Source organism: Notothenia rossii, assembly GCF_949606895.1.
Source record: "Notothenia rossii genome assembly, chromosome: 7".
Lineage (NCBI taxonomy): Eukaryota > Metazoa > Chordata > Actinopteri > Perciformes > Nototheniidae > Notothenia > Notothenia rossii.
The window spans coordinates 19,972,987-19,993,843 of NC_136905.1; the positions used below are offsets into that span (position 1 = coordinate 19,972,987).

General features: G+C 38.4%; 4 protein-coding genes across 6 annotated transcripts; all 4 read left to right on the forward strand.

The window, feature by feature from the left end:
• Nucleotides 1-3,107: 3,107 nt before the first annotated feature.
• grinab (glutamate receptor, ionotropic, N-methyl D-aspartate-associated protein 1b (glutamate binding)) lies at nt 3,108-7,192 on the forward strand. The gene is made up of 7 exons (XM_079640559.1): nt 3,108-3,267; nt 3,845-4,522; nt 4,613-4,716; nt 5,176-5,376; nt 5,703-5,831; nt 5,918-6,061; nt 6,387-7,192. The coding sequence occupies exons 2-7, from the start codon at nt 3,874-3,876 to the stop codon at nt 6,537-6,539; spliced, it is 1,380 nt and encodes a 459-aa protein (XP_079496685.1). The 5' UTR covers nt 3,108-3,267; nt 3,845-3,873; the 3' UTR covers nt 6,540-7,192.
• A 1,303-nt stretch (nt 7,193-8,495) lies between these two features.
• On the forward strand, nt 8,496-9,344 carry LOC307013259 (speriolin-like protein). The gene is made up of 2 exons (XM_079640584.1): nt 8,496-8,764; nt 8,907-9,344. Exons 1-2 carry the CDS (start codon nt 8,654-8,656, stop codon nt 9,237-9,239), a joined length of 444 nt encoding a protein of 147 aa, XP_079496710.1. The 5' UTR covers nt 8,496-8,653; the 3' UTR covers nt 9,240-9,344.
• A 1,413-nt stretch (nt 9,345-10,757) lies between these two features.
• smpd5 (sphingomyelin phosphodiesterase 5) lies at nt 10,758-14,953 on the forward strand. Of its 3 annotated transcripts, none has more exons than XM_079640540.1 (8): nt 10,758-10,964; nt 12,167-13,233; nt 13,379-13,454; nt 13,568-13,708; nt 13,791-13,880; nt 13,977-14,040; nt 14,164-14,323; nt 14,546-14,953. In XM_079640540.1, exons 1-8 carry the CDS (start codon nt 10,913-10,915, stop codon nt 14,648-14,650), a joined length of 1,755 nt encoding a protein of 584 aa, XP_079496666.1. In that variant the 5' UTR covers nt 10,758-10,912; the 3' UTR covers nt 14,651-14,953. The 3 variants fall into 3 exon arrangements, with proteins under 3 accessions (XP_079496666.1, XP_079496668.1, XP_079496667.1); XM_079640542.1 differs by having other exon boundaries at nt 12,347-13,233; XM_079640541.1 differs by having other exon boundaries at nt 10,807-10,964; nt 12,012-13,233.
• A 156-nt stretch (nt 14,954-15,109) lies between these two features.
• malsu1 (mitochondrial assembly of ribosomal large subunit 1) lies at nt 15,110-16,956 on the forward strand. The gene is made up of 4 exons (XM_079640578.1): nt 15,110-15,505; nt 16,067-16,242; nt 16,335-16,416; nt 16,533-16,956. Exons 1-4 carry the CDS (start codon nt 15,199-15,201, stop codon nt 16,685-16,687), a joined length of 720 nt encoding a protein of 239 aa, XP_079496704.1. The 5' UTR covers nt 15,110-15,198; the 3' UTR covers nt 16,688-16,956.
• Nucleotides 16,957-20,857: the final 3,901 nt, after the last annotated feature.

Consider the following 20,857-nt stretch of genomic DNA (forward strand, 5'->3'; position numbering starts at 1 on the left):
TTTGATTCATGAAATCCTGCCACACGCTGGTCTCAGTTAAAAAGAAATAAAAACTGTATTCTTTTTTAACCATATAGCTAATATTTAACTTTGATATAATCTGTTTGACTTTTAATAACGTCTCTCAGCAGAAAGAGTCTAATTCTGTCACTTATTCCAAGGTGGAAACCCAAGTGGCAAACATGCATCACTGGAGACCTCTGTCACTAACTAATGAGGGATCACACATTTGTAGGCTATTAGTCTACACTTGAGACACTGATGCTTAGTTTGATACTTGCCTCTGTTTACATATTAAACCAACTTAGATGTTTTGGTAACATGAATCCAGCCTGCTATGTCTCCAACATAGTAGGTGAAGTCCCTCTTTCAACATGCAGCTATTAATTGAAAGAAGCTGTTTGCCAGATTTCCTCACGCTCATCACATCATATAAATCCAAAACCTCAAAATACCCTGGGATATGTTTTCAATATTTCTGTACAAATTAGGAAAAGCATTGATTTATTTATTTCATTGCAATATTATATTTTCAGTAGTTAAGCAGACCCCAATAACTGAAAGGGACACATATTGCACAGTCCATTCCCTGTTGAGTTAACCTGTTTACAATCCTACATGACAGTCACAACAACTAATGTGTTTGTAAAACTTTAAAAAATGTGTGATGTGACCTGGAGTTTGACAGAGCCAGGCAGCTGAAGGGGCCAAGACTCGACAGATATAATAAATACTGTTTTGTAAGTCTCCCTGGTTGCCCTCTCGGGTTATTCAACCAAGACAGTTGCCTCCTGACCCCTGCTGGTTAACACGGCCCTTCTCATTCAATGGTTTTTGTTTATTTGAATTGTGTTCTACTTTGAACATTAATACTGAAGACATCAAAACTATGAAATAAACCATATGGAATTATCTTGTTAACAAAAAAGTGTAAAAAAATCCATAATATGATTTATATTTTAGATTATTCAGAGCAGCCCCCTTTTGCCTTGACAGCTTTGCACTGGCTTCTCTCAGTCAGCTTCATGAGTTTGTCACCTGGAATGGATTTCAATTAACAGGTGTGGCTTGTTAAGAGTCCATTTGTGGAATTACTTCCATTACCTTCTTAATGTGTTTGAGACCATCAGTTGTGTTGTGCAGAGGTAGGGTTAGTGCACAGTGGATAGCCCTATTTCACTACTGTTGTAATCCATATTATGGCAAGGACGACTGAGCTCAGTGAAGAGAAACGACCGTCCATCATCACTTTAAGAAATGAAGGCCATGCAGTCGATCCGGAAAATGTCAAGAACTTTGAATGTATCCTCAAGTGCAGTCGCAAAAACCATCAAACGCTATGATGAAACTGGCTCTCATGAAGACCCCCCCGGGAAAGGAAGAGCAAGAGTTACCTCTGCTGCAGAGGATAAATACATAAGAGTTACCAGCCTCAGAAACTGAAAATGAAAGCATCCCAGATTAGAGCCCACATAAATGATCACAGAGCTCAAGTAGCTGACAAATCTCAACATCCACTGTTCAGATGAGTCTGCGTGAATCAGGCCTTCGCGGTCCAATTGCTGCAAAGAAGCCACTACTGATGATGAACAAAAAGAAGAAGAGAATATTTGGGCCAAGAAACACAAGGATTGGACATTAGACAGTGGAAATCTGTACTTTGGTCTGATTAGACCAAAGTACCACTGCGAGGGGGACCCAAGTTCCCATCAGTGGGTTCGCTATCCTGGCACCAAAATGGTGGAATGAGCTCCCCATTGACATCAGGACAGCAGAAAGCTTGCACATCTTCCGGCGCAGACTGAAAACTCATCTCTTTCGACTCCACTTCGAGCGATAGAATTACTAACAAAGCACTTATATACTAATAAACGACTGGTTTATCAAAAGCCAGTTGAGTAGCACTTGAAATATTTTGGCTCTATGAAACCTGATGTACTTATATGATTCTGTTTTCTTCAAGTTTGTATCTTCTTGGTCGAATGCACAATTGTAAGTCGCTTTGGATAAAAGCGTCAGTTACAGTAAATGCAATGTAATGTAAATGTATTGTTAGTCCAAATTGGAGATTTTTGGTTCCAACCGAAATGTATTTGTGAGACGCAGAGAAGGTGAGCGGATGGTTTCTGCATGAAGCATGGAGGAGGAAGTCTGATGGTGGGGGGGGGGGCTTTTCTGGTGACACTGTTGGTGATTTATTCAGAATTCAAGGCACACTTAACCAGCATGGCTACCACAGCATTCTCCAGTAGCCAGCAACATATAAATCGTATTCTGGATTTGTTAACACTTTTTTGTTTACTAGATAATTCCATGTGTTCTTTTATAGTTTTGATGTCTTCTGTATAAATCTACAATTTAGAAAAAAAACGAAAGAAACAAAACGTTTGAGGCCTATGCCTTATTGTCTAATTGTTTACATGAATGTTGCAGCCAACAACAGTAGGGCTAATCTAAATTTAATTTTTTTTGTATAAATAATGTTAATTTGCAACAAACAAACTAAACTGTAATAAAGTACATGCTAAATAATCCTCTCGAAAGTGCCATAGTAATCCATCCATAACGTTAAATAAATTGGAAATACTAAGTAAAATAACCTCAACATTTGTATTAAACTAATTTAGTAGGCCTAAAAGCATACTACTGCCTGAACTCTTTGCTAATGTTTACAGATAAAGGTATTTCAAAGGTATTTTCCATTCACTTTCGTTTTTATTAAATCTGTTATCGACTCATTTCCATTTTGGTAGTCGTTCAATGAGTCGAACATGGTTTCATGCCGCATTCAGGTAGGATCGGAGCTTTTGCAATTTGAGCGTCCGATTTCTAAAAGCGTCAATAGCAAAGCCCCAAATACAACTACAAGCTCCGATGTAAGTGCCGAAATAATACGTAATTGCCTGAAAACCACGCAAATAGTGCTCTCTAACGTCAGCAAAAAAAGCCGTTTACTTTATTTAACTAAATACAGTTGAAACCATAGTATATCTTTAGTGCACAATATTTTTCAAACGTCTACCTCTGTCAAACAAGCGTGAGTTTTCTTCAGAATAAATGACAGATTTTATTGCTGGTGTGACGTCACACAAAGTCATTTCTACCAACAATTTCATTTGTCCTGAACGCAACATTCCGCATCCTGGGGGCGGAGAGGTAACAGCAGTTTACTGGCAGTGACCGAAAAAGTGGTGCAGAACCTTCGGAAAAACACTCAAATAATTTTGGGGGAGCCCAACTGGGATTGACACTTTGTTCGCAGGCATTGTGAGTAGTTTTGATATACTTAATTTGTCCGGATTTTTTTTTTGGTTTGTGTTGCCTTTCAGTTGTTCAACCATATCAGTTTACGTTATTGTTTGGTGCAAAAACAAGGCCATCTTGTGTTGTTCGGTTTTACTGAGGATGTGGAGTCGTTTTTTTCCCAATCAGAATATTATTTATATCTGTGCGTTATATTTAACTCGAATAGCATATTGCTTGTAGGCCTATGGCCGTTTCTTGCATCTAAACGAATTTGAGGGCCTAGCAACGTGACATTTACGGAATCGAGAGTGTCTGTTGAAAACGAAAAGGAATTGATTACGTTATAAAAGCAGAGCCCCAACCCTTGTTTAACCCTCACACTAGTTGTTAAAAACCACACCTATGTTTACATTATTCTTTTTTTATGAAGTGGTCGATCGACGGTTAGCATCAGACATGGTAGCATCCTTGTTATTAATTATGATATACCGGAAGTGAATCACCGTGGGTTCGTCTCAGGGCGCCTGTCAAGGTCTGTCACTATTTAAAACGGTGTTATTTACTTTCACCCTGATAACCTCTCATTTGGCTTCTCCAGCGGGTCTGTGCTCCCGATCCAAGCCAGAGATGAGCAGCGAGAAGACTGCATACGCTCCGGTGGGGGGGATGTCTTCTCCGCCCTCGCTTCCCGGCCAGCCAGCGTTCCCTGCTGGATTTGACATGAATATACCGGGCCAAAACATGTTCGGAGCCCCTGCCCATGGGGGTGGTTTCCCTGCTCCTACTGGGTTCCTTGGGCCTTCTCCTGGTGATTTTCACGGCTCTGGTGGTGTTCCTGCTGCTGGTGGGTTCAATGCTCCTGGTGGGTTCAATGCTCCTGGTGGGTTCAATGCTCCTGGTGGTTTCGATGCTCCTGGTGGTTTCAATGCTCCTGGTGGTTTCAATGCTCCTGGTGGGTTCGATGCTCCTGGTGGTTTCAATGCTCCTGGTGGTTTCAATGCTCCTGGTGGTTTCAATGCTCCTGGTGGTTTCAATGCTCCTGGTGGTTTCCTTGCTTCTGGTGGGTTCAATGCTCCTGGTGGTGTTCCTGCTGCTGATGGTTTCCCTGCTTCTGGGGGTTTCCCTGCTCCCGGTGGTCTCCCTTTCCCCCCACCGACTGCTTTCGGGCCAGGTGTTCCTGGAGCTTTTGGAATGAAACTCCAAGATGGTCCAGGATATGGAGGCAAACCCTCACCATATTCTCCTCCAGGCCCAGGGTCTAATGGAGACTTCAATGGTTAGTATGTCTTACATTGGTGCATTCTTTATATTGATGTTGTTACATTCGTTGTGTCACATGTCATGTTTCTGTTTGGTGCTAATGCAGATAATGCTTACCATAGCGAGGAAGAGCCACCACCCTTTCATGAGAATCAAGAATTTGATTTTGGATTAGATAACAAGAGCATAAGACGAGCCTTCATTCGAAAGGTAAGCAGATCTTGTGGTCAAAAAAAGGTTAAAGAATTTAGTTTTTGAATTTGAAGCCTGCGTTGAAGTGCCTTTTCATTGTCATTTGATTTGTCAACAACAGCCAGCATGTCTTGAAGCTGCATCATTTAGAGATTTATTTATCTGCATCTTTATATGGATTTACATAAAAAAATGCATTTTGCGATAAACAAACACTAGATGCTTCTATGTAAAGTAAAGCAGAATCGTTTAATGTTAAAATAATATAAAATACATATTTCCTGCTGTCTTGCCATACTTTCCACAACATTTCACATATCTTGCTGACTCACAAACACAACCTAAAACATAAACTCTGTTGTAGATTGAACCATGTTCTTTGGTACAACATGAGATCCATCTTCAAAAAAACAATAGACAACCTTTGTAAGAAATAGGATCTGTGTCTGCTGTCTAATAATCCACTCTTCTCTTCAGGTGTTCTTGGTGTTGACTGCTCAGCTGACGGTGACGTTCGCCTTTGTGGCTGTTTTCACTTTTGTGAAGGAAGTCAAGGTGTTTGTCATGGTGAACACCTGGACCTACCTTGTGTCCTATGTCATATTCTTTGTGTCGCTGTGTGTGATCAGCTGCTGTGGAAGCGTTCGCCGAAGACATCCTTGGAACCTGGTTGCATTAGTAAGCCTGCTCAGATTTTATCTTGACAATTGAATTATACAACTTGTCTTGGAAAAACCTTTTTCTACTGTGCTTTCTTAAATTAAATGTTTTAAACAAACGTCAAAGTATTTTTTATGTGGTATAGTAAAAAAGATTAGACAAACATTTTGTATTAATGAAGTGTTCAGCATACATTTAGGATATCAGACTTCCCTATTCCTAACATATTAGACATATTACATTAAGAGAGCTTTCAAAATCACTGATTAGTCACCACAAAAGGATTTGCAACTTCCTATTAATGCCCTGAAACTTGCTGATGTGTTTCTGTTTCTTGCCTCCAGTCTGTCCTGACTCTCAGCATGTCCTACATGGTGGGAATGATCGCAAGCTTCCATGAAACCGATGCAGTCATCATGGCAGTGGGCATCACAGCCGTCGTGTGCTTCACTGTGGTCATCTTCTCCATGCAGGTCAGTCCTTGCCCTTTGTAGGCATGCGATTTGTAACAACCTTAATGTGTGATGTAACCCTAATGTCTCATGGCCTCTTCCCACAGACCAAGTACGACTTCACTTCCTGTTACGGGGTGCTTTTCGTCTGCTTAATTGTCCTGTTGATCTTCGGCATCCTCTGCATCTTCATTCAAAACAAGATTTTACAGATTGTGTATGCTGGACTGGGAGCTTTGCTCTTCACCTGTGTAAGTCCTATTTTTGTACTATTTCTCCTTTTTGTTTTTTTTAAATAAACTTAATAGTGTAGTCTTAGATTAAAGGCAAAGGATCTGATGTTCATAACACGTTTTGACAAAGAATCTTGAGTGTTATGCCTATTTTCACCATTTGGTAGCATTCAGTATTCTTGTTCTAACTAAACGGTCTAAAAATGGCTAGCAATGTCTCAAACATTTATGAGAACCTGATTTTGGTGATCAAACACTCACACAAGTAGATATTTAAAATACTGTTTTTTAACATTACACAAAATGTGTAGTAAACCCATTGTGAATATATTCTATGTTACAGTTCCTGGCGGTGGACACACAGCTGCTGCTGGGCAACAAGGAATTGTCCCTGAGTCCAGAGGAATATATCTTTGCTGCTCTCAACCTGTACATGGACATCATCAACATCTTCCTGTATATTCTTGCTATCATTGGAAGAGCAAGGGGAAGCTGAGCTGGACCAACAACAGTTTAAAATTCAGCTGAAAATCGCTTTGAGTTTGTGTCTAGCAGTGCTTTACCTATATCCTGATTTTAATTTAGTCTTGTAGTGTACTTTGATCACATAGTTTGAAAATGTTTTGCTTCACCCAATGTAAACGTTTTTTTTATTTTTTAATATATAGATTGTCTCTTCTGTAGTTTGGGGGTTCATTAACACTTTATGAGCTATTGAGTGTGTTGTATAAAAATTGAATATGATTTAGAAAATGATATGTAAAATAAAATCAAACGGTATACATATTTGGCTATAGACGTCACACAGCCTTCATCAGCAGAAGTAGTTTAATAAAGATCTTGTTATGAGGTTAACACTTTGGAAAAAGATAGTGAAGTGGACTTTGAGTTGTGATTATTTATTGAATAAACTTTTCCAGGGTTAAATGTACCTGTGTAAGCCAGCAGCTTAAAAAAGCTATAAAAAAAGGGATTGTATGAAAACATACCAGTTGCTTAACTTGCATGTCAATAGATGCATCACCATGGCAACTGAGTAAAAGCTGCTGAAGATTAAATCTTTAGATAATGTAAGTCATCAGACCCTGGGTTTTTGTGAAACTAAGAATGACCTGCAATGCTATGTATAAAGTTATTTTATAAACCTTATCTCTGTTGTTGTGTTATGGTATGAAAGAATCCTGGCATAATCTCATCAGAGAACACAGTTCTGTTGTGATTTGATATCTGAAAGAATTTGAAATCCAGGAAGTCTTGGGTTGTTCCGTGGCTCATTTGTGAACCTGGGAGCCCCAAAATGGACCTGGAGCAAACTGTTGCTGTTTTGCTGTCAAAAAATGAACAGCTCGGGCAGGAAAACCATCTGTTGAAGTCTATGTTAGGTTTAGTCAAGGAAAATGTAGAATTGAGATCCAAGATGCAGAGCTCCAACACTGACAGTCTGGAAGATATAACAGGTATTTGAAGTGTTTTTGTCTCTGCCACTAGATGGCAGTCAGGTAGCCGTTTAAGCTTCGAGGTAATGGCACAATTATAAGAATATAATTGATAACAATTGTTAACCTTAAGCAGCTATGGTCACTTCAGATTGCCTTTGTTTTCAAAGCAGTTATAGTTACCTATGGCTGTGCCACAGTAAAGGCAAAACGTTTTTTGAAACTCATGCAATATTTTCAGGGTGTAAAATAAATATTCTTTCAGAATGTTTTAACAGCAAGTAACATAACTGCCCTGATTGTTTTCTTAGCTATGAAATTCCAAATATATTGTCTTAACAGCATAAATTGACTTGTTCTTAGATATTTAATAATGTTACTTTGTAACGAGATATTTCAAACCAAACAGCTGACATTTTAATTCAAATTAAGCAATGTATCTATCCCTTAGCTGTATATTTGAAAACGATATATCAATACATTTTCATTGGCATTAGGATAAATTCCAAATCCAGGAATGAATATGTAAATAAATCTGTTATTTGGTTACATTTAGAATGCTGTACTCAAACTGAGAGGTATGTTTCTTTAGATGTTGTTAATAATATTATAATCTTTAAGAGAATATAATGTATAAAGCAGCAAATAGAAATCAACAACTTCAATTCAAATGTGAATTAAAAAAAAAATATATATGAACTAAATCAGAATCAAAACCTATATCGACAACAAGAAAGTGTAAGGGACAATTAAAGTTCATTTAGGTAGAAGCATTTCATGTTTTATTTCTTTACAGCATCAAATCTTGTAATAAATGATAAATGACAATAACAACAAACCACTTTGTTTCCATCAGTTTGCTCAACATCAGTAAGACAAGCAACCAGTCTGTGTCAAAACACCGTGGACGAGAGACAATTCAAAAAAGACATCCAACAACCCAAATTCAAGCGAACATCGTCCCCTGTCGACTTCTCGTCTTTCATCCAAAGCTCGGTGCATACAGCTGTAAGTGACAGAGCAGAGTTTCAAAGCTCCCAGGCTGAATCTCATATTGAAGTCAAAGGTGAGGGATGACTAGCATGCAGACATTTGAAAGCAACTGCTCAGTTGCACGCATTTAAAAAACAAAAACAATTATGTCAATTATTTGATCGCAGGTCCAGACAGGGTGATGGGAGAGGTTGCCTACCAACTGGATAGGAGAATTCTGTCCCACATCTTTCAGGGCCACAAGAGGCTTTATGGTTTCACACTGCTCAATATCCCAGGGAAAATAAAAGAGGTCAGAATAGAAGACTTCTATTTGTGTATCTATCAAAACAACTGGTTGTAGAGTTCACAGATAAGCCATCAAATCTGAACAACTGTAACATTCCACTTATATGAATCAGAAGGAAGTCAAGGCTCTTCTTCTTGTCTTGCAGGTATCAACACACCCACTGACAGGAAAGGTAGATGAGGGCTATCAGCTGCATCTCATTCAGAGGCACGCTGACCTCATGAAGAAGTTGAACAAGGTCGGGTATAAAACAGAACTTCACCCTTCCTTCACTGAATTTATTGTCAACCACTATGGGATCCTGAAGGAGAGGCCGGGTGAAAGCAGCGACCAGGCAACTGACTACAATAATCCCAATTTTCTGATGAAACTGATAATGACCAAAGCACCAAGAGAGCTTAAGAGGGACCTGCTGGTTCTGCTCACCTGCCTCTGCACTATGGCTGACGGGGATAGAAAGGCACTCCTTCTCTGGTAGACTTCACTTTCCAAAGAAGGGTACAGCTTACCATCCAAAAATTAAACTCTTATAAATAATAAGACACAATAATGTTGTATGGCTATGATGTTGTGCACACACAAAACACTGACATTCTATAGATCGTGAAGAAAAAGTCTATGAAACATTGATGCCTGCTAAAGGGTGTATTGAATGTCACGGTGCTAACCTGATCATCAAATGTAATTGTCATTAGGTTTATGGGTAATGTGAGCTACAATGGAGAGGCCTGAAACCAAGCTATTCTGCATTTGGAAATATAATGTTTAGTTGACAACTGATGAGTCGAGGGTTGGACACATATCTTTTTAGGGGACAAACCATAATAACATTCATTCCTTTTCTTCGACTACACTACAGCATCTAATTGTTTTAGAAAGTGAAATAATCCTTAATTCTGCAGTTTCATATTGCTATACATTCTGATATACTGCACATTTTTAAATATCAGAGTAAAGCCCTTCAATTGCTTACTTATTGTAAACATGTTTTGTACTTAAATTAATAATTTTAAAATACCCTTGAAAATAGTTATATATATTTCCTTTTTTTAGAACTGAAATGCTCTTATTTTGTTTATAGGCCTATGCAGACCAAATCAAGTTGTATGCTCAAATGTTGTGTGCAACTCTGGTGACTGTCCAGAAGTCATGGCATTTTTTGTTTGAAAGTTATGAATGAAAGAAATATTCATAGTTTGTAAGAGGGGTGGGAGAAGTACTCAGATCTTGTACTTGAGTAGAAAAACCAGAGTGTAAAAATACTCTGTTACAAGTAAAAGTCCTGCATTCAAAAGATTACTCAAGTAAAAGTACTGAAGTATGAGCATCAAAATATACTTAAAGTACCAAAAGTACTTATTATGCAAATTGGTCAATTTCAGAATAATATATATCATACATTTGATTATAATTAATGATGTATTGATTGATTGATTGATTGATTGAAAAGTTTATTAACAGCTTGTATATTGGGTACAGTACAGTACAGCTCAAAACATACAATTGTTAAGGGGATGCAGACCAGAGAAAGACTTTCGTCTTGTTTACATCAGGGTCCCCCTTTTCCAATTCATCATATATACATATTGATGTTGTTATCACAGCTGGTAAAGGTTTAGCTAACTTTAATGACTTTGTATACCGCAGGGTAGCTTGTGAATTTACTCAAGTTGTAACTCAAGTCCTAGGTACTAAAGGTGATAAAGGTACTAGTACCTTTAGTCCTATTTAAGTGATAATTATATTTCATGTTATTAATCCAAATGTGTAAAGTAACTAAAGGTACTAAATAAATTGAGTAAAAGTACACTATTTACTTCTGAACTGTAATGGAGTAGAAGTAAAAAGTTGCATAAAATGGCAATGCTCAAGTAAAGTACAAGTATCTTCAAATTAATTGTAATTAAGTACAGTAAAGAAAGAAAGATTCCCATGAAGTCTCCTCAAGAAAAGATCACGTGCCAGACCCGACACCATGCCTACGTCATCGGGGCGTGGCCTAATAAAGCCAGTGTGATGATCCGGTGAGAGCAGAGGGGTTTATGTCAAAAAGAACCACTACAGTAACCGGCTGTCTTTGACTAATTTATATATTAATTTGAACATGTGAAAACTTAATAAATACATGTAGTACAATTAATTAATTAGTAGATGGTTTGCTGTTTGGGTTCATCAGACGGACTGTCACAGTTTTCGTGCCAAGGTAAGGTAAAACCATCTGGTTGCCACGTTAGCCGAGTGCTTAAGCTAGCTGTGCAACAGGGCAGGTGACAGCTTTCATTTGTGATGACTTAAATGCACGTAGACTATTTAAAGCATGTAGTAAGTCTGCGGTTACAATAGCCGTGTGCTATCATGACCAACCAACGTAATGCGGTCATACGCATTTACGTTGTAGATTTGAACGTGTTTCTGAATCGTTTATTAAGTGAAACTATTAGCTTAGCATTCTTGCACACAATTAATCCGAGTATGATTCCCGAGAGACCCAACTCCCTTACTTACATGTGTGACTGAAAGCTCACATCCCTTGCTGTTCCCTACACAATACAACAACATAACAAAGTGATGATATCCGGCTTGACAAGGATCTTTGTGTGAGGCGATGTGAGAGTTGTAATTTCCTTGTTGTATTGTGTCGTTTTTTTGACCAGTGTGTTAGTCAGAGTTTTGCAATATAAGTTAAAGGGCATATCCACACTAAAACAGGGCGTACATTTTGTACATAATGGCCGTTTTTTCCACCATAAATTGTATCAGATGCGAAAATATCATATTGTCATTTCTAAAATACATGTACATCAGATTAGAAATTGATTAAATATTTTTTTTAATGAAAGTACAAGATAAGAAAAATGTTTTGTTGACACACTCATAATGATTCTGTACTTGTAGACAAGGGTGGGGTGCTTGTTCAGACAGGTTCATGTTGCAGTGGCAACATTGCAGATTATGACAGTGGTATTATAGGCTGTTTTCACCATGCTTTTCTCTTTGCCTCCTTAAAAGTGATTATGATTCATTCACTGCATAAGCTTCCACTAAGCTGGTCTGGCCACCCCCCTGCACCTGACTGTATTGTTCTGATGTCAGTCCAGCTGTCAATTGTTGTCACATGTTTCCCCAACTGCATGTTTGGGCATGAAGTCAATGTTGAAATGAAAGCCAGTTAGTCCTGATAACGCATAGTGGAGATGCAAGAGTTGTAAGAGCCATGCCATGACATTTTTATTTCTTTTTCTTGTTTTAGGAGCCAATGAGGGAGTCTTTGCACCAGAATGAGACTAGATCGGGAACGTGTTTAGAATAGTGAAGACCCCATGTTGCTTTTCCTGATTGTTGCTTAGAAAAGGCGCATAGGCATGGCCCTGAAGGCTTCTCCATTTCCTAATGGGTTTGTTGCAGGCATCCATGCTGTGGGATGGGCACTCATCCTGCCTTGCTTCTGGTTTCTCGATCGTCTCATTGCTGTGTGCAAGTCCACCACCCTGGAACAAACTCAGCGACTGGAACAGGAATGCTACCTCAACCCCCTCAAGGTCTTCTTCGGCTTCATTATCTTTTTCATTCTTTTTTTCCTCGCAGCTCCATTCGCCTTATTGGGATTTATTCTCTGGGCACCTGTTCAGGCCTGTCGCAGGCCCTTTCGCTACCATAGAGAGCCCCCATCCTCACTAGAGAGGGAGACACAAAGGGGATTCGAGCTGGTAGGAAAGGCATCATTTGGATTTGCCACAGCCAACCTCTGTCTGTTGCCTGACGGCCTTGCTCGTTTTAACAACCTGGGGCACACTCAGCGGAGGGCAGCTGCTATTGGTCAGCACATTGTGCACGGTGTGTGTCGGAACGATATCCGTATCTTCGTTGACTCTCCCAGCAGCTGTGGTACTCTCAGCCCCTCAAACAGCATACTCCCCGCATCTAACTCCTCTTCATACGGGGCTACTGAAAGACAAGCGCAGTCCCCAGTAAATCATTCCAATTCAGCTGAAGTACAGGTTTCAATCCCACAGTCCAATAGTCAAGTGGTCTGTGTGCCCTCTGATGATACAAAAGAGCCCTTGGACAACTCACCGTCTCACCTTTCCAATTCCAATCAAAACTCCAACCAGCGGGGTCACCGCAGTGCTCCCCGAGCTTTGCTCTCCCAGGGTCTAGGCCAGAAGGGCGATGTACCATGGGAGGTGTCGACATTGTTCCCAGCCAATGTGGACATACTGTGCCTGGAAGAGGTGTTTGATAAGAGGGCGGCACAGAAACTCACTCAAGCACTCAGACCCGTGTTTGGACACATACTGTATGACGTTGGTGTGTATGCCTGCCAGCCACCATGCAGATGTTCCTCTTTCAAGTTCCTCAACAGCGGCCTGTTCCTAGCCAGCCGGTTCCCTGTGCTGGAGGCCCAGTACCACTGCTTCCCTAACAGCAGGGGGGAGGATGCACTGGCTGCCAAGGGCCTCCTTTCTGCTAAGGTATCTCTCTTAATAATGTTATTAAAGCCACTATTAATTATTATAGTTGTCCTTCTTGTTTTGTGGAATTTAAGTCATTATTCATTTTTTTTGTCAATATGAACACAGTGAATATAGATCTAATGCTTGTTTTTGAAAATTGTAGGTGCTAATCGGGCAGAGTTCGAAACAGAAGAGAGTGGTTGGCTATTTTAACTGCACACATCTTCATGCACCAGAAGGCAAGTACATTTATCTGATTTGCTCTTAGAATAATAAAAAAATTGGCATTTGCTTTAAAAGACAATAAGTTAAGAAGAGACCGTGATAACTGGTCTGTGTTTTCTTTCATTAGGTGAAGGAGAAATTCGCTGTGAGCAGTTGAACATGGTTACCAAGTGGATTGGCGATTTCCAAGCTGCCAACACATTCCCTGACGAGGATGTTGCTTTTGATGTGCTCTGTGGAGATCTGAATTTTGACAACTGCTCACCTGGTGCGACTTTGAATATTTTTGTATTATTTTGTTGTATACTATATATGCTATATGTGTTTAATGTTTTTTTTTTTTTTTTTAGATGACCACCTTGAACAGAATCACTGTCTGTTTGAGCAATACAGAGATCCATGCAGGGCAGGGCCTGGAAAAGAGAAGCCCTGGGTCATTGGTGCGTACCATTTCAAAACATTAGACTACAGTACACTACTACAAGACAAGACAAGACAAATAATTGAATTGGTATTTAATTTGTTTGCATCTAAAGGCACTCTGCTGGAGCAGCCCACATTGTATGAAGATGACATTAACACCCCAGAAAAACTACAAAGGTAAAGTCAGTTCCACTTTCTCCAGCTTCTGCACTGCACAGCACTAATGGGACATGAACATAACTCCTTTCTCACTTTTTATTTGCTGAAGCTTCATTTTGTCTTCTCTGTTTATGTGTATAGAACCTTAGAGATGGAAGAGCTAAGAAAGCAGTACATCTCCCGTCCCGTTCCTGCAAAGGACCTCCCGTTGGTTTACCCTGAGTCCGACCAGCCGTGGATCGGACGTCGGATCGACTACATCCTATACCGCGAGAGCTCCGTTTCAAAGCACTGCCGAACAGTACGTGACCCTGTGTGTTTTTCACAATCTCTCCTACTCCTTCTTCTCTTTCTTCCTCTTATTTCTTCTGTTCTTGAAGGAACAAATATGTTAGATGCTACATCAAATTCATTAAACAATTACTTATGGCAAAACAATGTTCAGTCAGTACTTTATATAAAATCTTAAACTGCAAGTTAATAAAAGCATTAACAAAAACACACTCTCTTTGTCTCCAACTAGGAAATTGAGGCGCTGACCTTTATAACCCAGCTGGCTGGCCTTACGGACCATATTCCTGTGGGCTTGAGACTGAATGTAATTATGGACTCTGACTGTGCTGATTAATGATGACCCGGCGAGAAAACGGAGTCCAAGGGAACAAAAATGAACAAAAAGGGACATTGTTCTGATCTATACTTGCATGACAATGTTTTGTTTACATACTTAATTTTCTGTTTTTAATGGGACAATGTACTGGGTATTTTAATCATACAGTATCTCAGGTGGAATTAATGTGGATTATCTGACATTAGAGAATGTTTACAATTTTATAAAGAAAGTCCAATAAAGGGCAAAGGTATTGATTTTGTAAAACGATATATTTTTCATTCCTGCACTTTTCCTACAGAAATAAATGTAAAAATGTAATCTAATGCGTGTCTCTTAATTTCAAATTTGCCATCGATTATGGATTATGGATTATATAATTTGGCAGACCCATTTTATGTTCTGGGGTCCATACCATCTGTCATCGATAGGGGGTGCTCTTCATTTATCTGAGGCCAGGGACCAACAAAGAAGCCGTACCAACCAATCAAAATCCAAGGTCACTTCCTGTTATAGCTTCTTGCCTACATGCTCGGGTGTGCTGTGATGTTGTTTAAGTTAAAATCATGAATATTCTCGCTCGGTCTAAGAAACTAATCTCAGTATTTAAAAGTAGCGTTTTACTGGATCGCACCGGCGTTTTAAGAAGCGTCTGTTCGGTTCCCAAAGCTCGTAAAGACTTGTTTTTGCCTCCACTTTTCACAACAAATGTACCCTCATGTCAGCACAGACATCACGTATCCACACTCAATTTAGACACACAAAGATTATACTCAGAGATTTGTACAGAAAGCGATGAATCAACGAAAAGCACTGGCGTATTTCGAGAGGAATCACAGGAGATGGAGAGGGGCAGCAGTGCACTGAATCAAAGTAAGTAACGGCAGGTGAAATCCTTAATGTAGGTGACAAGTAAACGCATCAGTAGATAGATAATTAACTGTTCATAATGTAGTTAAAGATAATGGAAAGCAAAACTCCCAAGGTTTTGTTTGTTCCAGCTTGTTAAATTGGATGACGGTCAACCTTTCCTTGTTTAACAGTATGATGGCTTAATAAAACTTGAGTTGAAAAAATAATCACTGTTAGTCGATGTACGAAAATGAATGGACACATAATTGTCAATCGATCAATCATGAAGTAATTTGTAGAGAAATCTGTTCAATCATTTTATGATTTTATCTTAAAAGTGAGTATTTACTGCTTTTTCACAAGACAGATAAATAGATACAGATTGGAATTGATTGACAGATAAATCTGGAATATAACATTACACAACTCCAATACAGTTTGGATAGCAAATGACTATGAATTATTTAATACTTTTGCAATACCATGCAAGACAACATATACTATCGTGTTCACTTACTGTTGAGCAACCTTTTAACCTTGTTTTAAGTATGACAATATTTGTCATCCTTGTTTTTTCTTCAGGTTCTCCAGAGAAGTTTACCATTGATGTACTGGTCTCTCTACTGCGTCAGGAAAATGCTGTGGACATCTGTGTGATTAAAGTACCAGAGCAGATCACATACTCAGAGTACTTTATTGTTGTCAGTGGTGTATCCCCGAGACACCTCCGTGCCATGGCCCTTTATGCCATCAAAGTGGTAACTAACATTTATATTCTCATTGCATTCTTATAAATGTTTTTATCTGCAATTTGTTATTGAAACCTAAACAATGCATGATTTTCCAACAGTACAAGTTTCTAAAGAAAGAGGGAGCACCGAATGTCAAGATAGAAGGAAAGGATGCAGAAGACTGGATGTGTATTGACTTTGGTATGTTAAAGAAAGAGATCCTATTTTATAATATCTACTTTAGACAGTTAATACAAAATGGAGTGTCGATAGAGTTACTCTTGGTGTTCACTTTTCTGCTCCTTTCTCTGTCTCAGGGAACATGGTTGTCCACTTCATGCTACCAGAGAGCAGAGAAGTGTTTGAACTGGAGAAACTCTGGACTCTCCGCAAGTATGATGAGCAGCTGAAGAGCATGCCCACGGAGACCCTACCGGAAGACTTTATATATGATGGGAAAGTTACAAAGTGACAAATCATCTAAGTTGTGACTTGACTTTAAACCAACTTGACTACTTCTTTGTGACTTTAGATGCAGCCTCCTCTATCCCTGTAATAAGCAACTTTATTGTCATTAAGTCATATTTGGTCAAAAAGACAACATGTTTTGTATTTGGAATTGATAAATGGATTGATCTCTCAAACAGATAAACTGTAGGGCTCACTCTCCCCACCACATTGATTCATTGTATACACATTTGTTTTACCGCATTTGTTAATAAAGTAATTATGTTTTAATAATTTGAGTCTGCTCATAAAATATGTATGTCTTTAGATATTGTGATGGTTAAAAATACATTATTTTAATACCATTCTAGATACTTTTCAATTAAAGGTGGGATAGGTAATTTTGGAGAAACCAGCTCGAGTGCGATAGAAATTACACAACCAGAAAAAATCTGCCTCTTCCTTCAGACTTCCTTAAAGAGCCCCTCCTCCAACACACACGAACGCGCACATGACCAATGAGGGCACGAGATAAGTTTGTGCACACAGTCTATGTTGTGCACAGATGGAAGGCTGACAGGCAGGTAGGCCATCCAGTTATTTTAGCCGGGCCGGCTAAAATGATTGGTCGTGCTTTTTATAGTGCTACGGCTTGCACAGATGGCATTTTTTGATGTATGTATTGTCAAAGCATTTAATATATTCATTCCTATCGGGATGTTAAGAGCATTCCGTGGAATATAACAAAAAGTGTTTCTGAAATAAATTACATACCCCACCTTTAATATACATTTTTACAGGTTTTTTCAATACAAAGTTGTGAATTTTACATATTAAACTAAACTAAAACTAAAAGTAGGCTACTCATGGCAAAGAATGAACCCATGAACATTCTTTTTTTTGTTTGCTGTTTAAATTACGTTTTTGGAGATAAAGAACAAATATTCCAGAAAGTACCAGTAATGAGGAACATTATACAGTAATTGCATTGTCTCACTTTCCACCTTAGGGTCCTATTGACTGAGCAGCCTCTTGTTGGAGAAAGACCAGAAGCAATCCTACGTTTAGAACATGTTTTAGAGCAACAAGGATTTTTTGGGAGGGGGTCAATAAAACGAGCAGTGTTATTTCAGTAAATGCTTTCAACAAACGGAAGTTCTAATTAAATTCAGGTTAAAGAGGAGTTTTGGCCAAAGTGTTATTTGAGACAATGCTTTCAACGTGTTCAAATAGATTGAGGATACCATGCTTTGTTTCATTCTAAAAAACCTTTATGGTATGCATCGATCGAGCTACAACATTGTTGGGTGAACATTTTAAGAATTCCATCACTGTGGTTTCTACAAATATTTTTAGGGTCTGTCATGATGTCACAAGTATGTCTAAGGAGAATCAGATCTAAACACTCCTGCGTGCGCGCACACACACACACACACACACACACACACACACACACACACACACACACACACACACACACACACACCCTTAATTAACACTTCCTTGCAAATGACCGCTCCGTTTCAATTACTTGTTTTAAGTCATGCTGGATCAGAACATTAGCTAAATGTAAAAATGTAATGAAGCGAGATAACTACACAGAGCCTGACTGGACTGAGTGTTTGAATGTTTTAGTGACTTTCTGTCGTGTTGTTTGTACTTATATGGTCTGAAAGTAAAAAATGACTCAATGAAAAATTAACATGATTGAATCCTGCCATAGGATTTTAAACACATCAAAAACTAACCAAGAATGATTTGGACTTTAAGTTAAAATTGACTCAAAATTAAAATATTCAAAGTTTATACTAAAGACAGAATGTCAAATAACTATTGATATTAGTAGCACGTGTGAGATTGTATACAACTAATGAATGCAATACTCTTAATGCAATTCATTTTGTGACCTTTCCTCTCGCAAACTATTAAACCATCTGCTTTCTGGTGGATTAACAAAATGGCTCTAAAGAAACAATTGAAACGAGTGGAAGAAATAAAGATTGGTTCTGTTAGACTCAAACGTTTCTTCATGGGCTAATGTTCTCATTAGCTGCAGTCCTTTTACCCGCTGTTGTGTAGCCATTAATGGCCATGCTGTTAATATATTCTATGATAGAGGAGATTGAGGGAGAGTAGTCAGCGTTTGAAAACAGCAGTAGCACAGTGTCTTGCATTGTAGATTTATTGCTGTATGACGAACATTGGGAGGCACAAAACATTTATTTCGCTGGCACTTTTTTGCACTTAATACATTTCATATATACAGTACAACCACATAATACAGACAAATTGATAAAAAAGTATACATATTTTGGCCATAAATAAATAATTTACCAACCAAGACTCCAACTTCAATTCCCTGCTTAAAAACATTTTTGTGGAATAAAATCAGTATGTGGATATCTATGTTCCTTTATATGAATCTATGTCCTTCTGGTGAGTTGGCACCGTGTGGTGCTCTCTCAGGGAAGGAGTAATACCAGAGATCACATTAACGTATCAGAGATGGCACTTAAAAGGCTCTCTGTGCCTTATGCACCTGTTCCTTCTTCTACAGCAGGTGACTGTGCAAGCTGATGCGACTAAGTATTTAATTATAGCATTAATTATTGCCATTTATCCATACAGCACATCCCCCATTGTTCTTAGAACATGTATTACCCCTAGTGGTATTGCATATTGTAATAGTTCTACTCTTTGATCTCGTCATGTGAAAGGACTCAAGGTTACAGAGGAACAGGATGAATTATATTTTCCACAACATATCCAATGAATTACATTTTTGATCGTTTTTTTACTTTGCTTTCCCAAAATGTTAGGACCTTTATATTAACAGATTTGTACTGACTATCAACAGGGTAGATTGTGAGTGATATTTAGCTTTGTTCTTTCTATTCAAATGCAAACCCTTGATGCTTAAAGAAATGTGTTTTTTTCCCTACAAAGACTTTGCTGTGTACTGTCAGGAAATGAAGGCACCATTCTACTGTCAAATTCCCCTAGAGTGCCCTTCAAAAAAGATAGTTGCTATTAAAGTAATCTTACAATTTAGGGGCTGAAAGCTTCTTGTGCTCTATCAATCTGAAGTTGGAAATCTTTGGGTTTGAGTGATTGACTAACCTATTTTGTATGATTTGGTGTAATTTGTAGCTATTCTTGCTGGTTTAGTTTAGGTAGTGTCTTAATACAACCGTGTTCCAATCTTTTTCATGTTTAACTTAAAATGCTAACGTTTAAGTAGAGTGGACTACATTTTCCTTTTCTACCTTTCAGAATATGTATGCATAATTAAATTAATGAATGTCTTTGTTTCCTGTTGCAGACCCCACCTTTGCGTTCCTCTGAAACATCATACTTCCCAACATGTTTAAACTTTATGTAAAAAGCAGCTGACCGGCATCAGCCATTTAAAGTTACACATCATCGGTTTTATTGACAGCTGTAATGATGGCTATGAACCTTAAGTGGACACTCTGAATGTTCTGCTTTTATCACTACTTTGCCAAGATATATACTTTGTCATTGAAATTTTTCTTTGGAAGAGAAGTGAAATTTGCTTTAATCAAGCTTATTCTTTTTCTTCCCCCGTAACATGTAAAGCGTTTCTGTTGTATTTCATTTAGAAAGAAGAATGGTTGATGAATGAAGAATGGGTAGTGATGTTGTCAAACCCACTTTTTTGTGGTGATTCATTAAATCCTCAAAGGACAAGTTACATTTTTAATTAAGTAAATGTCCATATATAGGAAAAGATATATACCTTGGAGTAAATCATTTAGATATTGATCATTGAGCGCATAGAGCTTGGTTTACAATCTCGTTTTATAATGATATATCATTCCTGTAGTGTTGGTAGGGTTCCTTATTGCTTCACTATGTTGCTATCCTTTGTGCATTCATGCTAAATTAATAGTTCACTTTTCAATGGTAGCTAACTCATTAAAGTCCCGTTGGGGTCAAGCTATCGCATGGTCTTTCTATAGTTCTCATATGCACTTTCACAGCGGTCAATGGTTCGAGAGTATATATCAAGTTAATGTGAAACAGCCGACCGTCATCAGCAACACATCAAAGGTTTTATGAAGATGCTTCATGCTGGCTGCGACTCTTAAAAGGACACTCTAAATGAATATAGTTTGGTCTCTGCTTTTATCACTACTTTGCAAATGATTATACTTTGTCTTTCACATTTCTT

Bases quoted from the DNA above. Each gene is read 5' to 3' on its own strand.
- grinab (XM_079640559.1), top strand. From the start codon at position 3,874: ATGAGCAGCGAGAAGACTGCATACGCTCCGGTGGGGGGGATGTCTTCT. The intron at 4,523-4,612 runs GTTAGTATGTCT...GTGCTAATGCAG, and splicing joins GTCTAATGGAGACTTCAATG to ATAATGCTTACCATAGCGAG. The intron at 5,832-5,917 runs GTCAGTCCTTGC...CTCTTCCCACAG, and splicing joins TGGTCATCTTCTCCATGCAG to ACCAAGTACGACTTCACTTC.
- LOC307013259 (XM_079640584.1), top strand. From the start codon at position 8,654: ATGGGAGAGGTTGCCTACCAACTGGATAGGAGAATTCTGTCCCACATC. The intron at 8,765-8,906 runs GTCAGAATAGAA...CTTGTCTTGCAG, and splicing joins TCCCAGGGAAAATAAAAGAG to GTATCAACACACCCACTGAC.
- smpd5 (XM_079640540.1), top strand. From the start codon at position 10,913: ATGGTTTGCTGTTTGGGTTCATCAGACGGACTGTCACAGTTTTCGTGC. The intron at 14,041-14,163 runs GTAAAGTCAGTT...TTATGTGTATAG, and splicing joins ACCCCAGAAAAACTACAAAG to AACCTTAGAGATGGAAGAGC. The intron at 14,324-14,545 runs GTACGTGACCCT...GTCTCCAACTAG, and splicing joins TTTCAAAGCACTGCCGAACA to GAAATTGAGGCGCTGACCTT.
- malsu1 (XM_079640578.1), top strand. From the start codon at position 15,199: ATGAATATTCTCGCTCGGTCTAAGAAACTAATCTCAGTATTTAAAAGT. The intron at 15,506-16,066 runs GTAAGTAACGGC...TTTTTTCTTCAG, and splicing joins CAGCAGTGCACTGAATCAAA to GTTCTCCAGAGAAGTTTACC. The intron at 16,243-16,334 runs GTAACTAACATT...ATTTTCCAACAG, and splicing joins CCCTTTATGCCATCAAAGTG to TACAAGTTTCTAAAGAAAGA.